This window comes from Ornithorhynchus anatinus, chromosome 17, assembly GCF_004115215.2.
Source record: "Ornithorhynchus anatinus isolate Pmale09 chromosome 17, mOrnAna1.pri.v4, whole genome shotgun sequence".
NCBI lineage: Eukaryota > Metazoa > Chordata > Mammalia > Monotremata > Ornithorhynchidae > Ornithorhynchus > Ornithorhynchus anatinus.
The window spans coordinates 14723347-14745596 of record NC_041744.1 but is presented as its reverse complement, the minus strand read 5'-3'; the positions used below and the strand labels follow the sequence as shown (position 1 = coordinate 14745596).

At 47.5% G+C, this 22250-nt stretch overlaps 1 protein-coding gene across 1 annotated transcript; it reads right to left on the bottom strand.

Annotated features, from left to right (window-relative positions):
* Positions 1–2889: 2889 nt before the first annotated feature.
* DUSP14 (dual specificity phosphatase 14) lies at positions 2890–21179 on the bottom strand. Its single transcript, XM_029082835.1, has 2 exons — positions 21099–21179; positions 2890–3816 (listed from the first exon to the last, which is right to left on the bottom strand). The coding sequence occupies exon 2, from the start codon at positions 3710–3712 to the stop codon at positions 3116–3118; it is 597 nt and encodes a 198-aa protein (XP_028938668.1). The 5' UTR covers positions 3713–3816; positions 21099–21179; the 3' UTR covers positions 2890–3115.
* Between the last annotated feature and the right edge of the window lie 1071 nt (positions 21180–22250).

Genomic DNA, 22250 nt, shown 5'->3' with positions numbered 1-22250 from the left:
CGTACTTTGTATTACATTTGTTTGTTTATGCTATTTCTGCTCTTTGTAAATGTATGTGTTTCCCCCTCCACTGAACTCTTAAGTTCTTTAAGATAAGATGACATATCTTGTTGTTTGGTTGTATTTTTCCAGGCATTTAGCAGAGTGGTGCATTGAACTCAATAAAAACCATTCCTGCTATTACTCGGTTTCTATTCCCAGAGCTATCAACCGCTACCTACCTCTTGTCTTGTTCTCACTCCCCTCTCCCAAATAAAGTGAATTTGGCTATGTCATCGGGGAATATTTTAAACAAGAGATGCTCTTCAGGTTCTGTCAAAAGTGCAGTGGGGTAATGGTGAGTTTATAACTGAGGTTGCCACACTGATAGACTTCTTATTGTTGTTGTTACTACAAGGAATGGTATTAAGCTTACTATTTATCAAGCGCAGGGGTAGGTACGAGGTAACTTGTTTGGACAGAGGCCCTGTCCCACTTGGGGCTCGCAGTCGAGGTAGGATTTAGTTCCCATTTTACAGATGAGGAAACCGAGACACAGAGAAGTGACTCGTCCAAGGTCACATCGCAGGCGAGTGGCAGAGCTGGGATTAGAACTCAAGTTCTCTGACTCCCAGGCCCATGCTCTTTCCACTAGGCCATACTGCTTCTCTGCATATGCTTCATTCTCAGTTGACAGTTCATCGGATTCTCCTCAGTTTGCACAAGGTAACTGAAAACAGAAGCAACAACCTGGTTACTCTTAATTCCGTTCTAAAAAGTGAATCCTCTGGGTGAAAGCTCTATGCGGGCAGGGATTGTGTCTACCAACTCATATGCTCTTAAGGGTACATACTAAGTGCTCAGATACCATTGACTGAAGCATATGCAGAAGTGTGAATCATTTTTAATGGTATTTGTTAGTGCTTGCTATGTGCCAGGCACTGTTCTCCGCCTGGGGTAGAAAAAGATAATCAGTTTGGACACGGTTTTATGTCCCACATGGGGCTCACAGTCTTGATTCTCATTTGACAGATGAAGTAATGGAGCACGGACAAGTGAAGCAACTTTCCCAACCTCACCCAGCGGACAAGCGGCGGAGCCGGGATTAAAACCCAGGTCCCTCCGAGTCCCGGGCCCGTGCTCAACCCGCTAGACCGCGCGCGCTATTTCGTGATTCGTATTCAGAAATAGGCTTCTGACAAATTAACCAAAGACCATTCATTGCTCCAAGTTTCCCCTCCCTGCAAAATCCAGGTCCTGTGTGGAAAAAAGAATTGTGTTAGAGGACATTTGCTTATTATTTTCCAGCAGTACGATTCGACCGCTGTCAGGTGTGCTATGGTGTGTTTTCATTTTAGTGGTTTTTGTTCTTTTAATTTGGAAAGAACCTAACTGGAGTATAAGGAGCGTTCTTCACCCAGTGCAGTTCTGTGACCCGCAAGTTGCCTTAAGTAGATGCGATGTCGGAAGCAGTGACTTCAGCACGAGCTCGTGGCAGACTCTTCTGTTTGTTCTTGAAGAATCTTGTGTTATAGAGAACAGCACAAGTGGGTTAGAGCAGAACTTGTCTTTATGGCATCATTTCCACTGATTAATTCTGAAGGTTGTCACTTCAGATCATTTATCCTTCCACTAAGCTGATTTCCTGAGCTATTTCCTAATTAGGAATGGGCCTAGAGCGACTAAATATGGTTCTCCTTCAAATATGTTTCCCAGACTCAAGGAGCAGAGGAAGAGTAGAAGACCGCGCCTCAGCGGGGTTAGTAACTAGCTCCCTTTCACTGCCCGGATTAAGTTTCCAGGGAGTCAATAATGCATTACGTGGCTCTTTCGAAGTGTGAGTCAGAGTTAGACCAGGCCTACATTTTGACGTTGGTTCAATAACAAGCAGGAAAACCAGCTGATTTGTCTAGAACCTTTATTGGGGCTTCTTTTTTGTACAAGTAGAGGCGATCTTGGTTGAAACGTGCCCTCCGATAGTGGACCGATGAACTTTAAGCACTCTAGAACAATAGGCTGATGAGAACAGGGCTTTTTTTTTTTTTTGGCCTCCACGGAGCAGAGAGCTGCATCATTCTCCACTGTTCCAGCAGTGCTCGGCAGTGATGTATTAATATCTGCCCATCTGCACGGGTGTGAATGGTTTTCATGACTCAGCTGGGGGTGTCTTTTATTTTAAGCAGTGTTCATCATTTGAAGGGCCCCGTCCTACCACGGTTCTGGCTGCCTTTCTTCTTTCATCACAGACGGAAGTGAATTTAACAGGAAAACTTGGGAAATTTTCATCAAGTAACGAGCTCTTAATTTTGTTTTAAAGTTAAAGACTATTACAGTCCTGCAGTACGTTTGATTGGAATACTTAACAGCGAAGTAAGGACTGAATTATTGAAAACGCAGGATGATTAAATAATGGGAAAGGGGTGGGGGAGGATAGAGTTTTCTCTTTGGAAACTGAAGCTGTACCTAAACTTCTCCCTCAGTGGCATTCTAGTTAGCTTGGCTAGAACTTGTGGCTAGAGGGTTATTAATTATCATTATTATTATTATTGTATTAAGTGTTTATTATGTGCCGGGCCCTATACTAAGCGCTAGGGTGGGTACAAGCAAATCGGGTTGGACACAGTCCCTGGTCCCACGTGGCGCTCACAGTCTCAACCCCCATTTTCCAGATGAGGTAACTGAGGCCCAGAGAAGCGAAGTGACTTGCCCAAGGCCACACAGCAGACAAGTGGCAGAGCTGGGAGTGGAACCCATGACCTTGTGACTCCCAGGCCCGTGCTCTACGCACTATTCCACGCTGCTTCTCTTAATCTGAGCCAAGTACACTGTTTTCCCTTTGAACCGAGGACGCCTTTCAGGGGCACCTGCAAACCGCTGCAGGTTTGACCGAGGAAAGGACCACCCAGGATATTTGCTGAAACTCTTCGATTTCTTAAAAGTGACCGAAAGCTGGAACGGGTTGGGGTTTTGTTTTTTTTTTTTGCTGTTGTTTTTTTATGGTGTCACCTCTCCCATTCTCGCGCCCTCCTAGTTTCCGAACACACTCCGACACCACGTGTAAAAAATACTGTTGGGGAAACGGGTGACGGGCCGTCGCGGGAGAAGGAAGGCGGGCGCCGCGGCTCTGCGGCCGGCCTCATATCCCCCAGTAAGGCGTCAGGTGGTGAGATTCTTTCTCGTAAACATCCGGGATGACGCCATAAGGCGTCTCTACCATTTTCACCGTGGTCTTGCCGGAGAGCTGGCGCTCGTAGTCTATCAGCTGCCTCCAGAAGCCCACGTTGGGCCGGATGACGGGCCGCCGGGCCTTGACCCAGTTGTAGGCCTCGAGCAGGCTCACGCTGTGGTACTTCATCAGGTACGCGAGGCAGAGCGTGGCCGAGCGGCTCACCCCCGCGGCACAGTGCACCAGCGTGGCCCCGTGCTTCCGGCTCACGCTGTGGATCTTGTCGGCCACCGTGTCAAAGTACAGCCCGATGGGCGCGTGGGGCATGTCGGCCAGCGGCACTTTAACGTACTCGAACTGCGGCCAGTTGAAGTTGGGGATCTCCACGGTGGCGTTGATGATGCAGGTGATCCCTCTGGCCCGGAGGAGGTGCCGGTCGGAAGCCACGCTGCCGCGGCCCAGGTAGAGGGAGGAGGTGATCTGGGCGATGCCGCCTAGTTCTCCCTCGGAAATCATGCGGGGAGCCATCAGTGTTCGTGGTAACGTGCTGTGACCTCTCGAGCTCATGAAGACTTCCCTCGCGATCACACTCTCATCCTTGGGAGGAGATGCGACGCTTTTTTTTGCCTTCCCTTCCGCCAGGAATCAGAGATGATCGCGCAGCTTTCTTCCTGCAAGACACAAGCAGCTGTCAATCCACGGGAACGTTAATTCGGCGCGGAAGCCTCACGGGGGTAAAGGGAGGAGAAGGGAGAGGCCCAGGAGGGCCGGTCCTCTGCGGACGTACCCCGGGTTCCACCCGCCTCACCCGTGGTACATCCTTCCTGGGGACAGGCGTACGGGCACCTGCCCCTGATTTTAGGCCCGGGGGCCACAGTGGTGGCAAGTGGTGGTAGCCGCAACTGCCAGGAAGCCAGAACGCTCGTTCTGGGACGGAGTCGGCGACAGAATCCCTACGCTGCCACGACCCTCAATCAACGGTAGTTACTGGGCCCTTACTGTGTGTAGAGCACTGAACTTGAATTTGGGACAGTACAATGAAGTCAGTAGACCTGATCCCTCTCCACAAGGAATTTACAGTCTGCAAGGGGAGACGGGCACCGTGAGCCCACTGTTGGGTAGGGATTATCTCTATCTGTTGCCAGATTGTACTTTCCAAGCGCTCAGTACAGTGCTCTGCACACAGGAAGCGTTCAATAAATGTGACTGAATGAATTCAATTACAGATTGGGTGGTATAAAAGGATATTTGTATATCACCGTGAGGCCGGGGTGAGTATCAAAATGCTTGAGGGGAATACAGTCAAGTGCATAGGGAATGGAGAGGGGAGGGTGGGTTGGAGAATTGAGGGTGTCGGGAAAAATTGGGCCCCTGGGTAACTGTGGAATCTGTTAACTGCTTGCTACGTGCCAAGCACTGTACTGAGGAGGGGGGTAGATTCAAGATAATCTGGTTGGACAGAGTCCCTGTCCCACATGGGGCTCACAGTCCAGGTCCAGAAGTGACCTAAGAGAGTGTTAGAGATGGCAATTAGTCAGTTGGGAGAGAGGATTCACATACCTTGCAACTCTAAAAATTAAGCTGTTCAGAAAAGCTCAGTGGGAAAATAACAGTGAAGTCGAGCCTTACGCTGTAACCTCTTAAGGATAAGTCTAAGCACCACGTCTGGGGGATACAGATAAAAAGCGTTGGGAATAAGGATGGGAGCCGGGAGGCACCAGTTAAGGGAAGGAGTCTGAGCCGGCTGAAATTCGCTGAGGCTCCATGTCTCTAAGCAGTGGTCCCGGCCGCTTTGAGCCAAGCTAGTAATGAAACCATACAAAAGGGCAGTGGAACAGAAAGCATAAGATTCCTGGGGAAACTTGAGCCAGCTTTTGGTGAAAGAGGAAACACCATTACAAATGATTAAAAGTGTCGAGTTTAGGCCCCGGCTGCCGACTGAAATTGAATTCGTCATCTTAGGTGAAAAGAAATGAAGGTGCCTTTTGTTCCCGAAACTGAGAGAGTAAGCTTCAGAGGAGGAGGTATCCGCCTGCTGGGGTTCGGTGAAGAGCAAGGAAAATCTCGTCGGTTTTCAGAAGCAAAAACTGGGTAGGCACAGACGGTGGGTTCCAACAGATACGTGACTTGTCCCACAGCACCACGTCTACCAACTCTGTTGTATTGTACTTCTCCCAAGCGCTTTTTGATTTAAATGGTATTTTTGGTGGTTGGGCAGGGGAGCTGGGATTACAGCCTAAATCCTCCGACTCCAAAGGCCCGTGCTCTATCGACTAGGTCATGCTGCTTCTCTTAATACGGTGCTCCGCACACAGTAAAATCATTGATTGATTGAGATGTGTAATCAGCAATCCGGGCCAGAAGGAGGCAGAGCAGTATTGACAGAAAACATCAAAGGCACAAAAAGAAACCCAGAAACCACGGACCGCGCCCTCAGCCAACTGAGGTTTTGGTGTTTCCGGTGATGAATGAGGTTGGCCGACATTTGCTGAATACCGTCAGCGTTCGTGTCAGAGCCCCATGCTCCAAAATAATATCAGTGGTATTGAAGGGCTTACTATGTGTCATGCGCTGTACTAAGCGCCGAGATGGACACGGGCAAATTGGGGGGTGGACACAGTCCCTGTTCCACATGGGCCTCATAGTCTCCATCCCCATTTGACAGCTGAGGTAACTGAAGCCCAGAAAACGGAAGTGACTTGCCCAAGGTCACACAGCAGACAAGTGGCGGAGCTGACTCCCAGGCCCGTGCTCTCTCCGTTACGCCATGCCTCCCCATCCTGAGAGAACGGCCAAGAATTCAAGGATATACTACCATTCAGCCCCTATCTAGTCAACTGTGACCACAATGCAGCACATCGAACTAGTTGCTCAGGTTGAGAGACTGCAAATCGGCTGAGCCATACCCTTGCAGAGAAGCAGTGTGGCTCAGCGGAAAGAGCCCGGGCTTGGGAGTCAGAGGTCATGGGTTCGAATCCCAACTCTGCCGCTTGTCAGCTGTGTGACCGTGGGCAAAGTCACTTATCTCTGTGCCTCAGTTACCTCATCTGTAAAATGGGGATTAACTGTGAGCCTCACGTGGGACAACCTGTATCTACCCAGCGCTGAGAACAGTGCTCTGCACATAGTAAGCGCTTAACAAATACCAACATTGTTATTAATTTAGGCATAATTCAAGAATACGCACAGGCAACAAACCTCCCCAAACCTCCAAAACTGGGGACAACTCCCCTACTGCTTCAGTGATCATTTGCCCTTCATCCCAGGGAGTCATTACATGCTAATTAGAACATTACTGACAACAAAACTAACTTCAGGACGGCACGAAAGCAAGCCTGTAGAGAAGACTGGCTACTTCGAAAGGTAAAATCGGAATGGAATGAGCTGGTAGGTTCTCTCTCTTGCTCCTAATTATTCTAATCCGGGCAGCTGGGTCTATCGGCCGAGTGTGAGTTCGAATAGTTAAGAAAACTTAAATTTTTGTAGAAATCTGAGAGCTTGCCACCTCGGGCCATATATGCAGTGAACCAAAAATATTTCAAGGATTGGAGGCATTTTGTTCAAAAGCAAAGAGCTCGTTACATTATTCATGACTGATTTATTTAAAAAAAAATGATATTGCAAAAGAAAAACTCTGCACAGACAACTCCTTAAACCTGTTAAGAGAGTAAAGAGCTAAGCTACCACCCACCACCAGCTCAATGGGCAGGGCCCTTTAAGAGGAGGAACTAAAATCAAGGGACAGAAAGGGAAATAGAAAAGTTGCTCTTGCAGGACCTAATTCCTGTAAGGTCCTTTGGGAATGAGAGACATTTTCCAGAATCATCTGAGAATGAAATATAATCAGCTGGTAGGGCAAAGCCTTTAAAGTCAAGAGAAAGACCTCTTCCTTCTCTTTCTCTTCTGTTCCGAGGCACACTCTGGCCCCCTTGCTAGAGGGTCTGCTCCAGGGGGTAAACTGTAAGTAAGCATGCTCAAAACTTTGTGGACCTCAATGTAAGTTTGCTTCCATATATGCAGTTTTTGTGTAGATCAAAGCAGTAAACCTTCCTACCTGGCTTATATCTTCCTCCATGCATCAGCCTAATGTCTGCATCTAAGCTCTGAGTGTTTGAGAAGTTTCCGGAGCTACTCTCAGCTTTCCCCCTCCCCAAAATGCTGAGAAACTATCTCGTGCTGCATCGATAGCCGTTAAAGTTCTGTGATTTGGAGTCAGAATCCAAGGTAGCTTGAAGAACTTGAATCTAGTGGGGACTGGGAGGTCGGGGTTGGGGCGGGGGGGGGGGGGGGCCGAGTGGTGAATTTAGGCAACCATCAGAATAGATGATCTAATTTATCTTCTCTGTTTCAGCCTATTGCTACACAATGGTACACAACAGCGCAAAACAGTTTTAAAGAAATCAACTTTTATGACATCAAAATCCATCTAAGTTAGAGTCCTGGCAGAAATAGTTACCTCTGCCCTAGCGGAAGAAGGGGGCACCTGAAAGGGGTAGACCAACACCCTCTTCATCTTCATCCATGTCCCAGCAATACTCCTAATCGAGGATCCACACAGTGACCCCTTCCTCTAGCAAGCTCGTTGTGGCCAGGGAACAGGTCTGCTACTTCTGTTGCATTGTGATCTCCCAAGGGTTTAGTACAGTGTTCTGCGTGTGAGTTGAGTAAATACAATTCATTGGTTTTGCAAAAGCAGAATTACTTGGTTGGGGTGACCTTCCGCTCACGGCCAACTGGTGGGCTCAGATCCCCAGACTGAAGGTAGTCCAGGAAGACCTCAGCCAAGCCGGCCCCTTGCCACTCCCTGGCAGCTACCACTAGGGATCACTTCAAGTTTTGTTTTTTATGGTATTTAGGTGCTTAATATGTGCTAGGCACTGTACTAAGTGCTGGGGTAGACACGAGACAGTCGAGAAGCAGTATGGCTTAGCGGAGAGACCACGGGACTGGGAGTCAGAAGGCCCCGAGTTCTACTCCTGGCTCAGCCACTTGTCTGCTGTGTGACCTTAGGCAAGTCACTTCACTTTGCTGGGCCTCAGTTACCTCATCTGTAAAATGGGGATGAAGACTGCGAGCCCTGTTTGGGACAGGGACTGTATCCAACCCGATTATCTTGTTCTTACCCCAGTGCTCAGTACAGTACCTGGCACATAGTAAGCACTAAACAAATACCACAATTATTATTATTACAAGTGGCAACTGCCAGGCGGCCAGAATGCTTGGTCTGGGGCAGGGAGTCAGTGATGGAATCCCCAGGATTGCCACCAATCCTAGAAATTTGCTCTTTCATCTAGCTCAAGAAGTGCCTCCCTTCTTCCTCCTTGCCCACCTCTTTTGAAGTGGCCCTGGAAAGGGAATGAAACTGGGACTGTACCAGACCTGGTTCCTTCTCCCACCACCACCTCCTTAGGCCCCCAGAGAAGGTATGCACAGATCTGGAAGACAGGGTTGGAACTGGAAGAGGGAGGAGAGGGAAAAAAAAGTCACAAAGCTGGCAATGCTTTTTCGGTGTAAAACGATCCAAACACTACTTTCCCTGATATAAACAAATGATGCCCTGGATATGACCAGACCCTTAACTAATCAGACTTGCTCTCACAGATGGGTAGGCTAGACATGAATGGATATACTGAACTGTCTTGCACCTTAGTCCAACCTGTACAAACTGCAAGTGCTTGAATCTCTTTGTGTGCTCTCTGTTCTAAGTCCCCCTTTGCTGCTGAGCACCTGTGGGCAATCAGAATTCAATTCATGTGAATCAAGCGGCAGAGGGCCGCGGCAGAAAAGGCTTTAATGGCCCAAGCCACTTGCTCCGGCACATTTTGCTTACAGCTATTTTGTTGTCCTTTTTTCTTATGGCATTTGTTATGTGCTTACTGTGTGCCAGGCACTGTACTAAGCACCAGTGTAGATATAGGCTGATCAGTTGGATGCAATCCCTGTCCCACATGGAGCTCACAGTCTTCCTTCCCATTTTAGAGGTGAGCACAGAGAAAACAAGCACAGAGAAAATAAGTGACTTGTCCAGGGTCACACAGCAGACAAACGGCGAAGCTGGGCTTAGAACCCAGGTCTTCCTGACTCCCAGGCCCGAGCTCTATCCACTAGGCCGGCCACGCTGTTTCTTGGTTTTCCTTAGCATTTACCAAAATGTTAGGCGTCTTTAACTTTCTGGATAGTTTTTGGAGTTAATCAAAATGTGTCAGTTTTCATTTTGGTGCCATTACAGTGACTTCAGAATAGACCTTAAATCCATTTGCACTAACACAATTTCAAGAGTTAAATTCCATACATAGCCTGCCGGGTCATTTAACAGCAGGTGAGAGAACTTGGCTGCTTCTTGCTTCAGCTTCCCCATTGGGCTGGCAAGAAAACCAACCTTGCCTCTCCCAGCTTCTGCCTAATGGCTTTTTTAAGCCTACGGTCTTCACCCTGGGATTTCTACATGGAGAGCTCTAAACTTAGCGGCTGGTAGTCTGAGAACTGCCCTTTGTTAACAGGGAAAGGAAAACAGAACAAAGTCTTCAGGGCGGGATCTAAGTTAAGCAGACTGATTACACCTCATGGTACTTTTCTGCATGGTGCCCACGAGTCTGCTAAAATTCCTCAACTGGTTAAAAGGGTTTGTAAACGAGCTTTATGTCTTTTGGAGCCCTGCTTGGTGGTCCAGCGGCTAGAGGACGGCTCTGGGAACCAGATTAGCCGGCTTCTAAACCCAGTTCTTCTCGGATTGAGAAGCTGCATGGCCTAGCGGAGAGAGCCAGGGCCTGGAGTCGGAAAGACCGGGGTTCTAATGCCGGTTATTTTTTTCCAGCCTCCACCTACCACCACACTACAATCATATAAAGATAATATTTTTCTAGCACCTGGCCTACAGGGGATGGGGGAATTGGGTGGGGGGGGAAATGTGTTTATAAATAAGGCTGTTCAGGCATCAGGATGGCTACCGAAAGGTACCACTATCCCTTTGGTAACCAAGACTCCAAAATGGGCCTACTTCTTTCCACAGGCCTCAGACTTTTCGGCTGGGAGAAAAGGGAATTTGGATCAAAGTCTTCAAGACTCCTAAAGTAGCACTTCATATGGGAAGTAAATTCTCTTTTGAAAAAAGTTTTCAAGGTGGGGTAGGAAGCAGTCAAAGCCATATACAGGTGGCACACATCTATTTTAACAACTTGCACACGGCAAACTGGTTGGTGACAAAACTACTCGGTAACAACATTGAACATCAATTCTCTGAGTGCTAGATATAAAAATCCAGAATGAACCAAGTTCTGCCAACTAATCTTACCATCTACATAATATGCATTGACCTAATATAGATATTACAGTCCTCTAGACACTGTTGTACAATATATATACACATTAATAATATAACGGTACTTGTTAGGCACTTACTATGTGCCAATCACTGTTCTAAGGACTGGGCTCTTAGTCTAAGAGGGAGTAGGATTTAATCCCCATTTTACAGATGAGGTAACTGAGGCACAGAAGGTAAAAGACTTGCCCAAGGTCATGCAGCAGGCCCGTGGCAGACTTGGGATTGCAAACCAGGTCCTCTGACTCCCAGACCTATTATCTTTCCACTAGGCCATGCTGCTTCTATATGTGTGTGTGTGTGTATATACATATATATATATGTAAAATAGTCCTCTAGGCCATAAGCTCAGTGTAGGCAAGGAATGCGTCTATTATACTGTACTCATCCAAGTGCTTAGTATAGCGCTCTTTACACAGTAAGCGTTCAATAAATATGACTGACTAATAAAGGTGGCTAGGCCTTTTAACAGCAGAGCTTTGGAGTCAGAGCAGCAAGCCCAGGGTTCCAGAGGTAGCAGTTCCTCTTCCAGGGAAGAAATGAACTCCCCCTGAGTCAGTCCCCAGGATTTGAAAACAATCTGAAGGCCAAGGACCTGTTGTTATTGCCAAAGCTGAATCATCTGCCGGTACCCGTGGAAACTAAACTACTCCTTTTTAACCTAACAACAGAGAAACCAACTCTGAGAAGTTGTGCTTGGGTCTAGTTTAAATCAGAAAATGGCCCTCTAGACAGGGAGCTCTTTATGGGCAGGGAATGCATCTACCAACTCTGTTGTGGTGTACTCTCCCAAGTGCACAGTGCTCTGCACCCAGTAAGCGCTCAGATGTGATTGATACAACAGTGGTGATTTTGCCAGAGATGAATGCTGTCAGTGTGATGTGTATTGCACTGTATTCTTTGAAATTTACAAAGCTAAAAATGTTGGTAATTGTTAAGCGCTATGTGCAGAGCACTGTTCTAAGCGCTGGGGGAGACACAGGGGAATCAGGTTGTCCCACATGGGGCTCACAGTCTTAATCCCCATTTTACAGATGAGGTAACTGAGGCCCAGAGAAGTTAAGTGACTTGCCCTCAGTCACACAGCTGACAAGTGGCAGAGCTGGGATTCGAACTCATGACCTCTGACTCCAAAGCCCATGCTCTTTCCACTGAGCCACGCTAAGCTAAGAGCCTTCTGCCTTTATTTCTACCCTGAAAAGTCTATGATCACTTTTTTTTTTACCCTTCATTAAATGAAGGGCTGTGTGCTCTCAGGTTCTACACAAAAACATATAATCAATACCAGCAAAACTCATCATAAAGAGTAATTCTATAAAAAGAGCATGAGCTATTCTAGATAAGTCAACAAGCATTTGCTTACCGCAAACTCATCTATTCAAAGTGATCTGGACTGTGCTGCTTTCAGATGAATTTTTCCCAATGTGAGATGTGGAAGGGGATGCCTGGCTAGTGTCCACCCGTATCACTCTTTCCCAGCATTTACAACAGTGTTCTTCACATAGTATGGGCTTAACGAATACTATTCCCACTAGGTACTATTTCCCTTCCAGTAGGGGGAAGCTCAGGAGAAAGCCCATCTCAAGTCCTAAAGCAGCACAGTTAGAGCACAAGCTGGGAGTCAGAAGGACCTGAGTTCTAATCCCAGCTCTGCCACTAGTCTGCTGTGTCACCCTGGGCAAGTCACTTCACTTCTCTGGGCCTCCACTTCCTTATCTGTAAAATGGGGAGTAAGGCTGTGGGCCCCATGTGGGACAGGGACTACATCCAACTGACTTGCTTGTATGCACCCCTGTGCTTAATTCAGTGCCTGGCACATAGTAAACGCTTAACAAATACCATTGTCATCATCATCATCGTTAATCAGAACTCTGGCATTCCAACTTCCCCTGAAGCCCTGGGTTACAGATGAGGATGGCTACAAATTAATTTCACCCCACCCCCACCCCGCGACACGTATGTAGGTATCTTAATACTCTGCTGCTTCCCCATCTGCAATTTCTTTTAAAGGTCTGTCTCCGGAAGTAGGAACAAATACGATAAAAATAGTTGAAAAATTGAAAGTATATGAGAAAGGCATACAGATACATGCATACTGAGGGAACATATCTACCAATTGTCATTCTGTACTCTCCCAAGTGCTTAGTGCACAGCTTTGTACATGACAAACACTCAATAAATACCACTGATTGATAGTGAGGAAAAGACAATACATAGGTCTAAGGGGAGGTTTTGGGGCAACCCAAATGAGGTGTAGGGAATTAAAGGGGGAAGGATTTTTGAGGGGGTTAGATTCTAAGGGGGCTTAGAAGATGGGGAGAGCTGAGGTCAGGCAGTTTTTGAGGGGGAGAGGGTTCCAAGCCAGGGAAACAGGGTGAATGGAGATTCAGAGGCAGGTGAGACAAGAGCGAAGTATTGCTAGAAGTTAGCTTGGGAGAAGTGAAGAGTGTGAGAAGGTGAGCAGCAGGTGAAGAGAGCAGTGAATAAGGCGGTAAAAGCTGGTGGTCAGCCTTCAAGCCAGAAAGATCCACGCATCACCCTTCTTCCCCCTACAGGGTCCTGGAGGGAGGCTATTTTTTAAAAAAAAGCTTTCTACTTCATTGAACGTCAGGTAATTAACTGAAAAAATTGAAGAACTCTGGAACAAAAATCAGATTTGACATTCAAATATGTGAGAGTTCACACTAATTGAACATTTCGTCTCCTGTATCAATTCTGACACACATTGTGTGTCAATTTACCAAGCAAAAGAAAAGCCTGGAATTGGGGGCTGTAATGCTAACTCTCTAATTCTGTCTACAAACTGGGCTAAATAGAATTCTTTTTTGGCATCTTAGGGTCATCCAGGTTATGCTTGGAATCAGGAGTCTTGAGAATTTTAGAATTCCGACAAAGGGATAAATATCGTTCCAGTGCATAAATATCAATTTTGCTATTGGCTCTCAAGTAGATGCTTTTCGGGATAATGTCCTGTGAGAGCTGATATTCGGCATTTCCTCTTTGCGACTTAAAATGTGTTGCTCTTTTCCCTAAGCACCCGGGCCCTTGTTTTAGGCCCCAAGAGATAAGACTGTTTTTGTAGCTGTTATTTCCTTCTTCCTCCCATTTTACTTTCCAAATCTTTATTGTCTAATTCCATGTTAGTCTGTAAAACTGCCAAAGACATCAGGTCTGGTTTGATGAGTAATAATCCACCAATCCCATATTGCAAGTGAGGAATCTGAGATACTGGTTGGCTAAGTGATTTTTCCAGATTATCACAGCAAGTTAGAGAAGTGCAGCCAAGATTAGCGTTTAGCTCCCAAGTTTCCAATCTTTTTAGTCACACTGCCACTTTACGCAGCAGCAACCAAACCAGAACCTGTCAGGATGCATGTACAGTACGAGAAAAAGAGAAAGGAGTCCAAGAATTGAAAGTCTTTTGACTTGGACCTCTTTATACCGAGCATTAATTTAGAAAAGTCCTGGTAGATGATATGAGATGTAACTTGGGCGTGTAGTTGGCTCATGAAAATCTGATAAATTTGAACCAAGAAATGCTTACGAGGCTCTTCAATTGAGCTTAAACCTGTTTAGAGGTAACTGGAAATCAATTTGTGCAACAACCTATAAATCATACCAAAATAAATGGAATGAATAAACTGTTAAATTAGAATATGATTAATAGATTTGGATGTGTAATATCGTGATGAACCTTGATTTATATAGGTCAGGCCTAGATTCACATTAGTCTTGGTTCCCTTATGAGGTCCAGATCTTAGAGAAGCTGAGAAGAACAGGTGTTCTTACGGTATTGAATTTCCTGGTACAAATATGGTCTTTAGACCTGAATCTAATCATTAGTCAGTTTGCCCCTGGCCCTTTCTACACGAAAGCCCCCATGGCCTCAAAACTCTAAAGTCACACAACATCTTCTCTTTGGGAAAGCCCAGCTTCCTGAAAGGGCAATGCATTCTTTCCCAGGGCACTTTCCCAGAGATCTGGAAAAAGTCATACGGCTGTGCTCCTGCTACAGCTAAATGTCAGTGAAATTTCCATCATCCGGAACGACCATCAGACCCTGCGCAATTAGATTCTGTTCTTACTTGAAGGAAGAGGATTAAAAAGCACTGCTCGATGGAGAGGCATATGAAAAAATAACAGGAACTTGCTGACAAAATTTTGACAAGAAATGGGTGACTGAACCTATTTCTAGAGAACCCTGCCATGACACTGAAAGAGGCACTCTGTCCATCAAGAGGAGGCTCAACACATAAGAGGCACAAAGCGAGTCTCCTACCAGTGATAATGGCATCTTATTAAGGACTTGAAAAACATTTTACCGAAACAATGGGCTTGAGATTGACATAGCTGCTTCCACCTAGCTCCCCAAACATTTCATTAATTGAGAGACGAAGCTGTATATTTTTCTAAGTCTCTAATAAACTGTACAAGGGGGAGACAAATGTAGTAACTATTTTAATCGCTTCATAGCCTGCATCCATAACTGTCTAGTTTAGGAAGCGGAAACACAATCATTGGTACGTACTGAGCGGTGACTTGTGTGCAGAGCAGTGTACTAACCATTCGGGAGAGTACAACCGAATCGGTAAACATGTTCCCGTCACATAACGAGCTTACAGTTTAGAAATGGAAAGACCTTAATATAAATAAATAATTTATTGATCTAGACATAAGTGCAGCCTTATACTTCCACCGGGAATCTAAAAAGTTTTGACTCTGCATATCGTCGAACCAGTGTTATGGAAAGGGAATAATTTATCTTTTTTAGGCACCCACGCTGCCACTCACTTGGTGAGTGCCATCAGGCTTTAGACATATAGACTTCATTTTTCACTGCTGAAAAATTCAGAATTCACTTGTGCCTGTGAATATTCATCTAAGTGAAATCTGCACACGCTTCCTTGAACGGTGGACATTTACTTTTTGGGTCTCTGGTTGGAAATACATAAAGCTAAAGTGTAATCCCCTTTATATTCACAATTTATCTACTCACAAATCAGATGAATAAGAAATGTTATTACTGAGTCAGACCAACAGTCCTTTTAGCTTGATATTGGGTTTCCTGCGGTGGCAACAGAATGCTTAATGGTTACTCTCTCTGATATCAATTGATCAATAGACTTTATTGAGCGCTTACTGAAAAAGTACAACATAGCACAGTGGGTAGATGTGATCTCTGGCCAGAAGGAGCCTACAGTCTATAGGGGAAGACAGAATCAGACATCTATACTAATGTTTAGGATGGGACATCAAATCTCCACAATTTTCCCACCCAAATGGGTGACTCACAGGTGATTTTCTCCACACCTGGTCCCCTCCCGTCCTAGTGTTGTGGGCCTTGGTGAAGACTCGTGTTTGTCCTGTCCACATCCTTCCTGATTTTAAGATTTTTACACACGCCCCTTTTCAGCTTGAATATTTCCAGACTGAAAAGTCCTACCTCGTTCGATCTATCCTTTTAAGGAAGGTCCCGATTACCTTGGTTCCTCTTCTCTATACTCTCTCCACCCGTATTGTCTTTCTTAAGATGCAGCAGATTTCATGCTATGTACCAGGAGCAAGCATAGCACGGTTTTAGGAAGTGGAAAACTCTACCCCTTGTCTTATCTTCTAGCTTCTTGGCGGTGATGCCAGGCACTCTTGGCTTTTTTGGTTGGTGCCTGATACTGGACCAGTTATTTAGTTATTTTTTTAAATCCGCCAAGCATGACTTCTTTCCCGAGTCACGACTGATAGGCTGAGCCCATCGTCAAGTAGGAAGAACCTACTCCTACAATCTATTCCTTATTCCACTGATTACAGCACTTTCTCCTAAAAGAATGTTTGTGATGGGGAAAAATAATTAGAGTTCATATTCACTCTTGATATTAATCTAAAATTCATTATTTGGATGTGATGGCTAGAAATCTAATTTGCCCTCTAGCCTCTGTCTCTCCCGGAACCTACTCAGATGGAAACGATAATTAACAACATTGAACAGTGGTGCCGGTGCTCGGTTCTGGGGGATGGAATCGTCAAGCCGACGATTCCGGGGGGGGGGGGGGGGGTTTAAAAGAAAGGGTCATAAACTGCTCGATACTGTTTAACTATTAAAATGTAAGCGAAACAAACTAGGAAACAAGATGGACCTTGTTTTTTGTTGTTGTTTTTTTTTTTTACTTTGGCCATTATTTTCACTCACCCCGGCCATTTCAAATCGGATGGGTATTTTTACGGTGTATGAGGTCTAGTTGGGGAGAAAAAAAAAACTTATCTGGATCAGTTGAGCAAGAAGTCATTAAGCACTGCCAGCAGACTGATACAGGTAAGGCAAGGAAAGCAGAGCAACTCTCTTAAGGCTCACTGACTTTATAAACAGATCTTTTTGCTGCCCTAAAGCCAGAAGAATGAAGTCCCCTATACCTGTGGCCTTGGGGAGAGGCATTTTATCTAAAGAGCACTCATTCAGCATTAGACTTGTTCAAATACCTCATCAGCTGTGACCTTCAATTGGCCATTACTTCATACTCCCCCTTTCAGTGATTCTTTTGGTTAATCACCTTTGTATTTACATAGATAATCTCTACAAGTAGTCCCAAGACACTTGGTACATACTGATGATCTTAATTCAGGGATGAAGAAAGAGGTGTTAAATGTCTTACACAAGAAGGCAAAGCCTTGCAAGCGCAAAGCTGAGATTCAAACTTCTGAGTCCCTAGATTAGTCAATTATCTCAGACTGAGAAAATGTCCAGAAATATGACCGTCGTTTTGTTCTGCAGAAGGATCCGGACCTCTAGATGCCTAACCACCTTATAGTCATAAACATATCGTTGATTATTCTGACTTCAGCAGAAATGATACTCACGCATGGGGATACGGATTTGCTAAAAAGGAGAGCCCGAGCTAACATCTGCCTTATCGGGAGGACAATGACGATTTGTATCAATCTTAACCCTGAGCTCTTGCTGACATTTACCCAGGAAAATTTTAGGGACATTTTAGCTTGTTTAAATAATACGAAACGGTATTTGTGGGTAACTCAGTGGCATGATAGTCATTCACCATAGTCTCTGCTCCGTGTACACTGCAATGTGATGAGTATTTACTCAAACACGCAGAGTCAGGCCGAAACTGAGGTTACTTCAATAAGGCATTTATTAGGTTACTTGCACACAGATCACAGGCTTATGCACAACAACAACTTCTCCTCGTCTGCAAATACAGAGTCAGAATTTGAATGAAGTGCCGAGGTCCCAAATTCAGTTTTCAGCAACGTAGGTGAATGATTTAATCAACATTTTCGTTGAACCTGGAAAGGATTTTATTATCGAATATCTCACTACCAGTTTTTCTTATTACTACATCGTTGTTCAAAAGCTGATGGACACTTGTAAAAAGCTTCCTAAGCATTGAATTTGGAACCAGGTAGAAGAAACAAAAACGGGGCAATGCAAATCAGGCCTGCATGCATCTTAAAGAGCTGAAGCAGAAAACAATGTAAATAGAGTATTTAGGATAATAGTAACTTTCAGGCTTCCAAAACAAATCACAATCTATTTTTGTTTTACCCTTGAAGATCAAAGACATCCCACAATTGACAAAAAAAAACAAACAGGACATCTCTCTAAATTTCTGGATGATTTGAATTTTTTCTTTAGCTCTTTAAAAAAGTTACATTGTATTAACATTTTCACAAAAGTTTCCAACTTTCAGCAGCAATCACATTTGATCCTACTGTTACTGTGTATGTTTGTTGACAGCTAGGGAGCGGTTGCTTTAGTAACTTCCTTCTCCCTCTTACCAGTGAAGAAGCCAAAGGTCCTAAATAATAAATAGGAAAGCCTTTATTTGCAGCTAGTAAGGTAATGATGATCACAGTAAGTTTTCTCTTTCTCTCTCTCTCCGTACTGTCAGGATAAGATCATTAATACGAAAGCACTTGGGGAAAAATAAGAGTACCCTACAAAAGTAGGTGGTTATTATTATTTTTTATTATATCACTGTTGTTATTTGGCTACTCAGCTACTCAAGAAGCAAAACGTTTCTCCCTAACAGCTCTGCGTTTAAGGAAGCTTCCTACATCAGTTGTATTGAGATCGATGAGGCTGCTGGCAGGCCCAATATCAGAGCTGTTTTCCCCAAACTGGATCTCCAAAAACCATGGTAGAAGTTTTAGAATCAAAACTCAAATTGTCTTTAAAGAAAAGCCCCAATGAAGCAGCAACAATTACACAAAACGACGGCAAAACTAATCTCTAGAGAGCGTCCCTTGCTTTGTCAGGTTTTCTAGAGTACTATAACTTTACATTTCTGCAGGATGATCACACATATTGTACATCATTTGTCATGTAAGAATGTGTTGCCAGAGTATTAATAGGCACTCTATAAACTTGCATCGGGGACTGTGAAACCCTTTACCAATATTGGCATTCCAATGACTCTCGGAATGAAAAAAAGCATTCTCTTAATGGCTAAGCAACCAAGCCCGTCACCAAAGACTCTCGTGAGTCAGTGCCAGGGGCCGATTAGAACCCAAGCACCAAGCTTCCTTGTCCTGGGTTCGGTCTAAGCACTGGACATCACTCTTTTCCCCCAAAGAAAGGATCCGGTCTGCCTACTGGACTTGCCTACTCACAAGACCCACAAGGAAGGCTCGTCCATGTGTTACAGGAGTTCCTAAAGCATTCCAATCCCCAAGACTTCCCTGTTGGAATCTGAAGGGAAAGACTTTTTTTTTTTTTACCCTCACAAAACAAAGATGACAATCACAGCAACTTTGAGCAATGAACAGTACCAGTCGTTTTCCACGGCCGCTTACAGTATTCACAGCAGTCGGTCAGTCATATTTATTGAGCGCTTTACTGTGTGCAGAGCACTTACTGCGTGCAGAGCACTGTCCAAAACGCTTGGGAGAGTACGATCTAACAGTAAATGGCCACATTCCCTGCCCACAACGACCTTAGAGTCCAGAGACCCAACAGTAAGATATGTTCCCTGTCCAAACAGAGCTTAGAGTCTAGAGGGGCTCCATACTCATCACTTCTCAGTCGATAAAGAAGTTCCCTGCCCACATGGAGCTTACAGTCTAGAAGACTTTGCGGTCACCATCTCCTCAATCCTCACATCAGCCAAATTGAGAAAGACAAAGCCCGGCACCTCGGAGTCTAAACTGGGATTAGAATCCAGGTGTCCAAGCCTCTCTTTTCTACCGCTTAACTAGGTGTAGGGAGATGTCCCTACGCTCCACTGGGAAAAGGAATTATTGACTGCGGCGTCCTGGCGATCACGGGTCGATATTCGGGATTCTGGTCTTATTTAGACCTGGGCGGATTTTATTCTCGGCACTCTGGTTCCTAAATCTGTACAACTGGAACGGAAATGCCCACTACCTCCTTCTCAAACTGGTGTTGTGGGAACCAGGGTTCATTCTTTCTTCCAAATCGTCTTTAAGGTACTCACATAACGAGAACAAGGTAGGGGAAGCAGCCTGGCTCAGTGGAAAGAGCCTGGGCTTCGGAGTCAGAAGTCATGGGTTCGACTCCCCGCTCTGCCGCTTGTCAGCTGTGTGACTGTGGGCGAGTCACTTGACTTCTCTGTGCCTCAGTGACCTCATCTGTAAAATGGGGATTAACTGTGAGCCTCCCGTGGGACAACCTGATCACTCTGTATCTCCCCCAGCGCTTAGAACAGTGCTCTGCACATAGTAGGCGCTTAACAAATACCAACATTATTTGTCATCTTCAAAATTTAAAAAACCTTCACTTAAAAACCTTTTTCTTTTAATGCCACTGGGAAGCCCAGACTGTTATCTACACAAAGGCTGGCCCACTACTGGGTCGGTATTATTAAGCAGTCTTTCCTACAGGTGCCATTAAAAAAAAAGCCTGCCAATTTAAAGTCCCAAAGTCCCTGGTAGAGCTCGGGGGGTGGGGGAGCAGGGAATTTGGAGGAAATAAAAAGGGGATTTTGCCGAACGGCCTCACCCTATTGGAATCGAGGAAGTTGAGGATCGATGTGAAACTCCAGTTGCTCCCTGAGGTTTGGGGGGGGGGGGGGAAATAACCATCTTGTCCGGGGTGGACAACCGACCCTGCATTTGCTAAGCGTAAGAGTGATCATCGCGGTGGAATCTGTTGACTTACTGTGTGCTAAGCGCTGGGGGAGCGGGGCGGGGATGGGGCCGGTCCCCGGGGGGGTTCACGGTCTCCATCCCCGTTTGAGAGAGGAGGGGACTGGGGCCCGGAGAAGTGGAGCGACCCGGCCCAAGTCGGCCGGCCGACGAGTGGCGGGATTGGAACCCAGGACCCGCGGGGAGGCGCAGGTAAGCGGAGGGGGTCCGCGGGGGGGGGGGGGAAGGGGAGCGAGGGATCGGGGCCGGGCCACGACACTCGGAGCTCTTCGGCGCTCGCTCGGCGCCGAGCGCTGTGCTAAGCGCTAGGAGCGTGCAAGTCGGAAACGGAGGGACACCGTGGTCGTGGCCGCCCGGCCGGCCGCGCCCCCAAGTTTCCCGGCCAGGGGGGAGTCGGGGGGCTCCGGGGGGGCCGCGGACACCCTCCCCGCCCACCCCCCTCGCTCTCCTGCTGCCGCTGCTGCTGCCGCTGCTGCTGCCGCTGCTGCCGCCGCCGCCGCCTCCCTCCCCGGGGCCCCTTACCGTGCGCGCTGCGGCGACGATCGCGGCTCCTGCGGACTGGGCAGGACCGGCGCGCGACACCCGCCTTCTCCCCTCGGACCCGGCCCCGCCCTCGAAGCCCCGCCCCGCGCGCGCCCCGCCCTCTCTCCTGGGCCCCGCCCCCTCCCTCGCGAGCCCGCCGCGCGCGCCCCGCCTTCTTCCCTCGGCTCCGCCCCCTGCCCGCCCCGCGCGCGCCCCGCCCTCTCCCCTGGGCCCCGCCCCCTCCCTCGCGAGCCCGCCGCGCGCGCCCCGCCCCCTCCCTCGCGAGCCCGCCGCGCGCGCCCCGCCTTCTTCCCTCGGCCCCGCCCCCCCGCGGCGCCGCCGCGCGCGCCCCCGCCTCCTCCCGTCGGCCCCTCCCCCGGCCCGCCGCGCCCGCGCCCCCGCCCGCGCCCCCGCCGCGCGCGCCCCCGCCCCGCCGGAGGCAGGCAGGCAGGCAGGCAGGCAGGGAGGGGCAGGAGAGAGAGGGAGACCGACAGTATTCATTCACTCAGTCATTCACCCATTCATTCATTCATTCATTCATTCATTCATTCATTCACTCTTTACGGAGCGCTGACTGGGCGCCAAGGCCGGTCCTAAGCGCTGGGGAGCGCGGCCGCCCCCCCCCCTCCCCCTCCCCCCGACGCGGACGGGCGAGGCCCAGGGCAGGGAAGGCCTCTCGGAGGAGGCGGGCCTTCCCGAAGGGAAGGAAGGCGAGGACGCCACGGGAAAAAGGCGCCCGCCCTCCCGCCCTCCCGCGCCTCCCCAGCCCAACCGGGGACCCCCTTGAGGCCTCACTGGGCGCTAAACGCTGAACCCACCACCCCTTGGCGTAGGCGAGCGGGGGCCCGAGGACTGCGGGGCTGCGGAGAAGCGACTCGGCCGAGGACCGGGCCGGGGGTGGAGCTGGGACTAGAACCCAGGACTCATCCCATCGTATTCATGCAGCGCTGACTGGGTGCAGAGCACTGGACTGATAATAATAATAATAATGTTGGTATTTGTGAAGCGCTTACTATGTGCCGAGCACTGTTCTAAGCGCTGGGGGAGACACGGGGGAATCGGGTCGTCCCACGTGGGGCTCAGAGGCTTCATCCCCGTTTTCCAGATGAGGTCACTGAGGCCCAGTGAAGTGACTTGCCCACCGTCACACAG

Bases quoted from the DNA above. Each gene is read 5' to 3' on its own strand.
- DUSP14 (XM_029082835.1), bottom strand. From the start codon at position 3,712: ATGAGCTCGAGAGGTCACAGCACGTTACCACGAACACTGATGGCTCCC.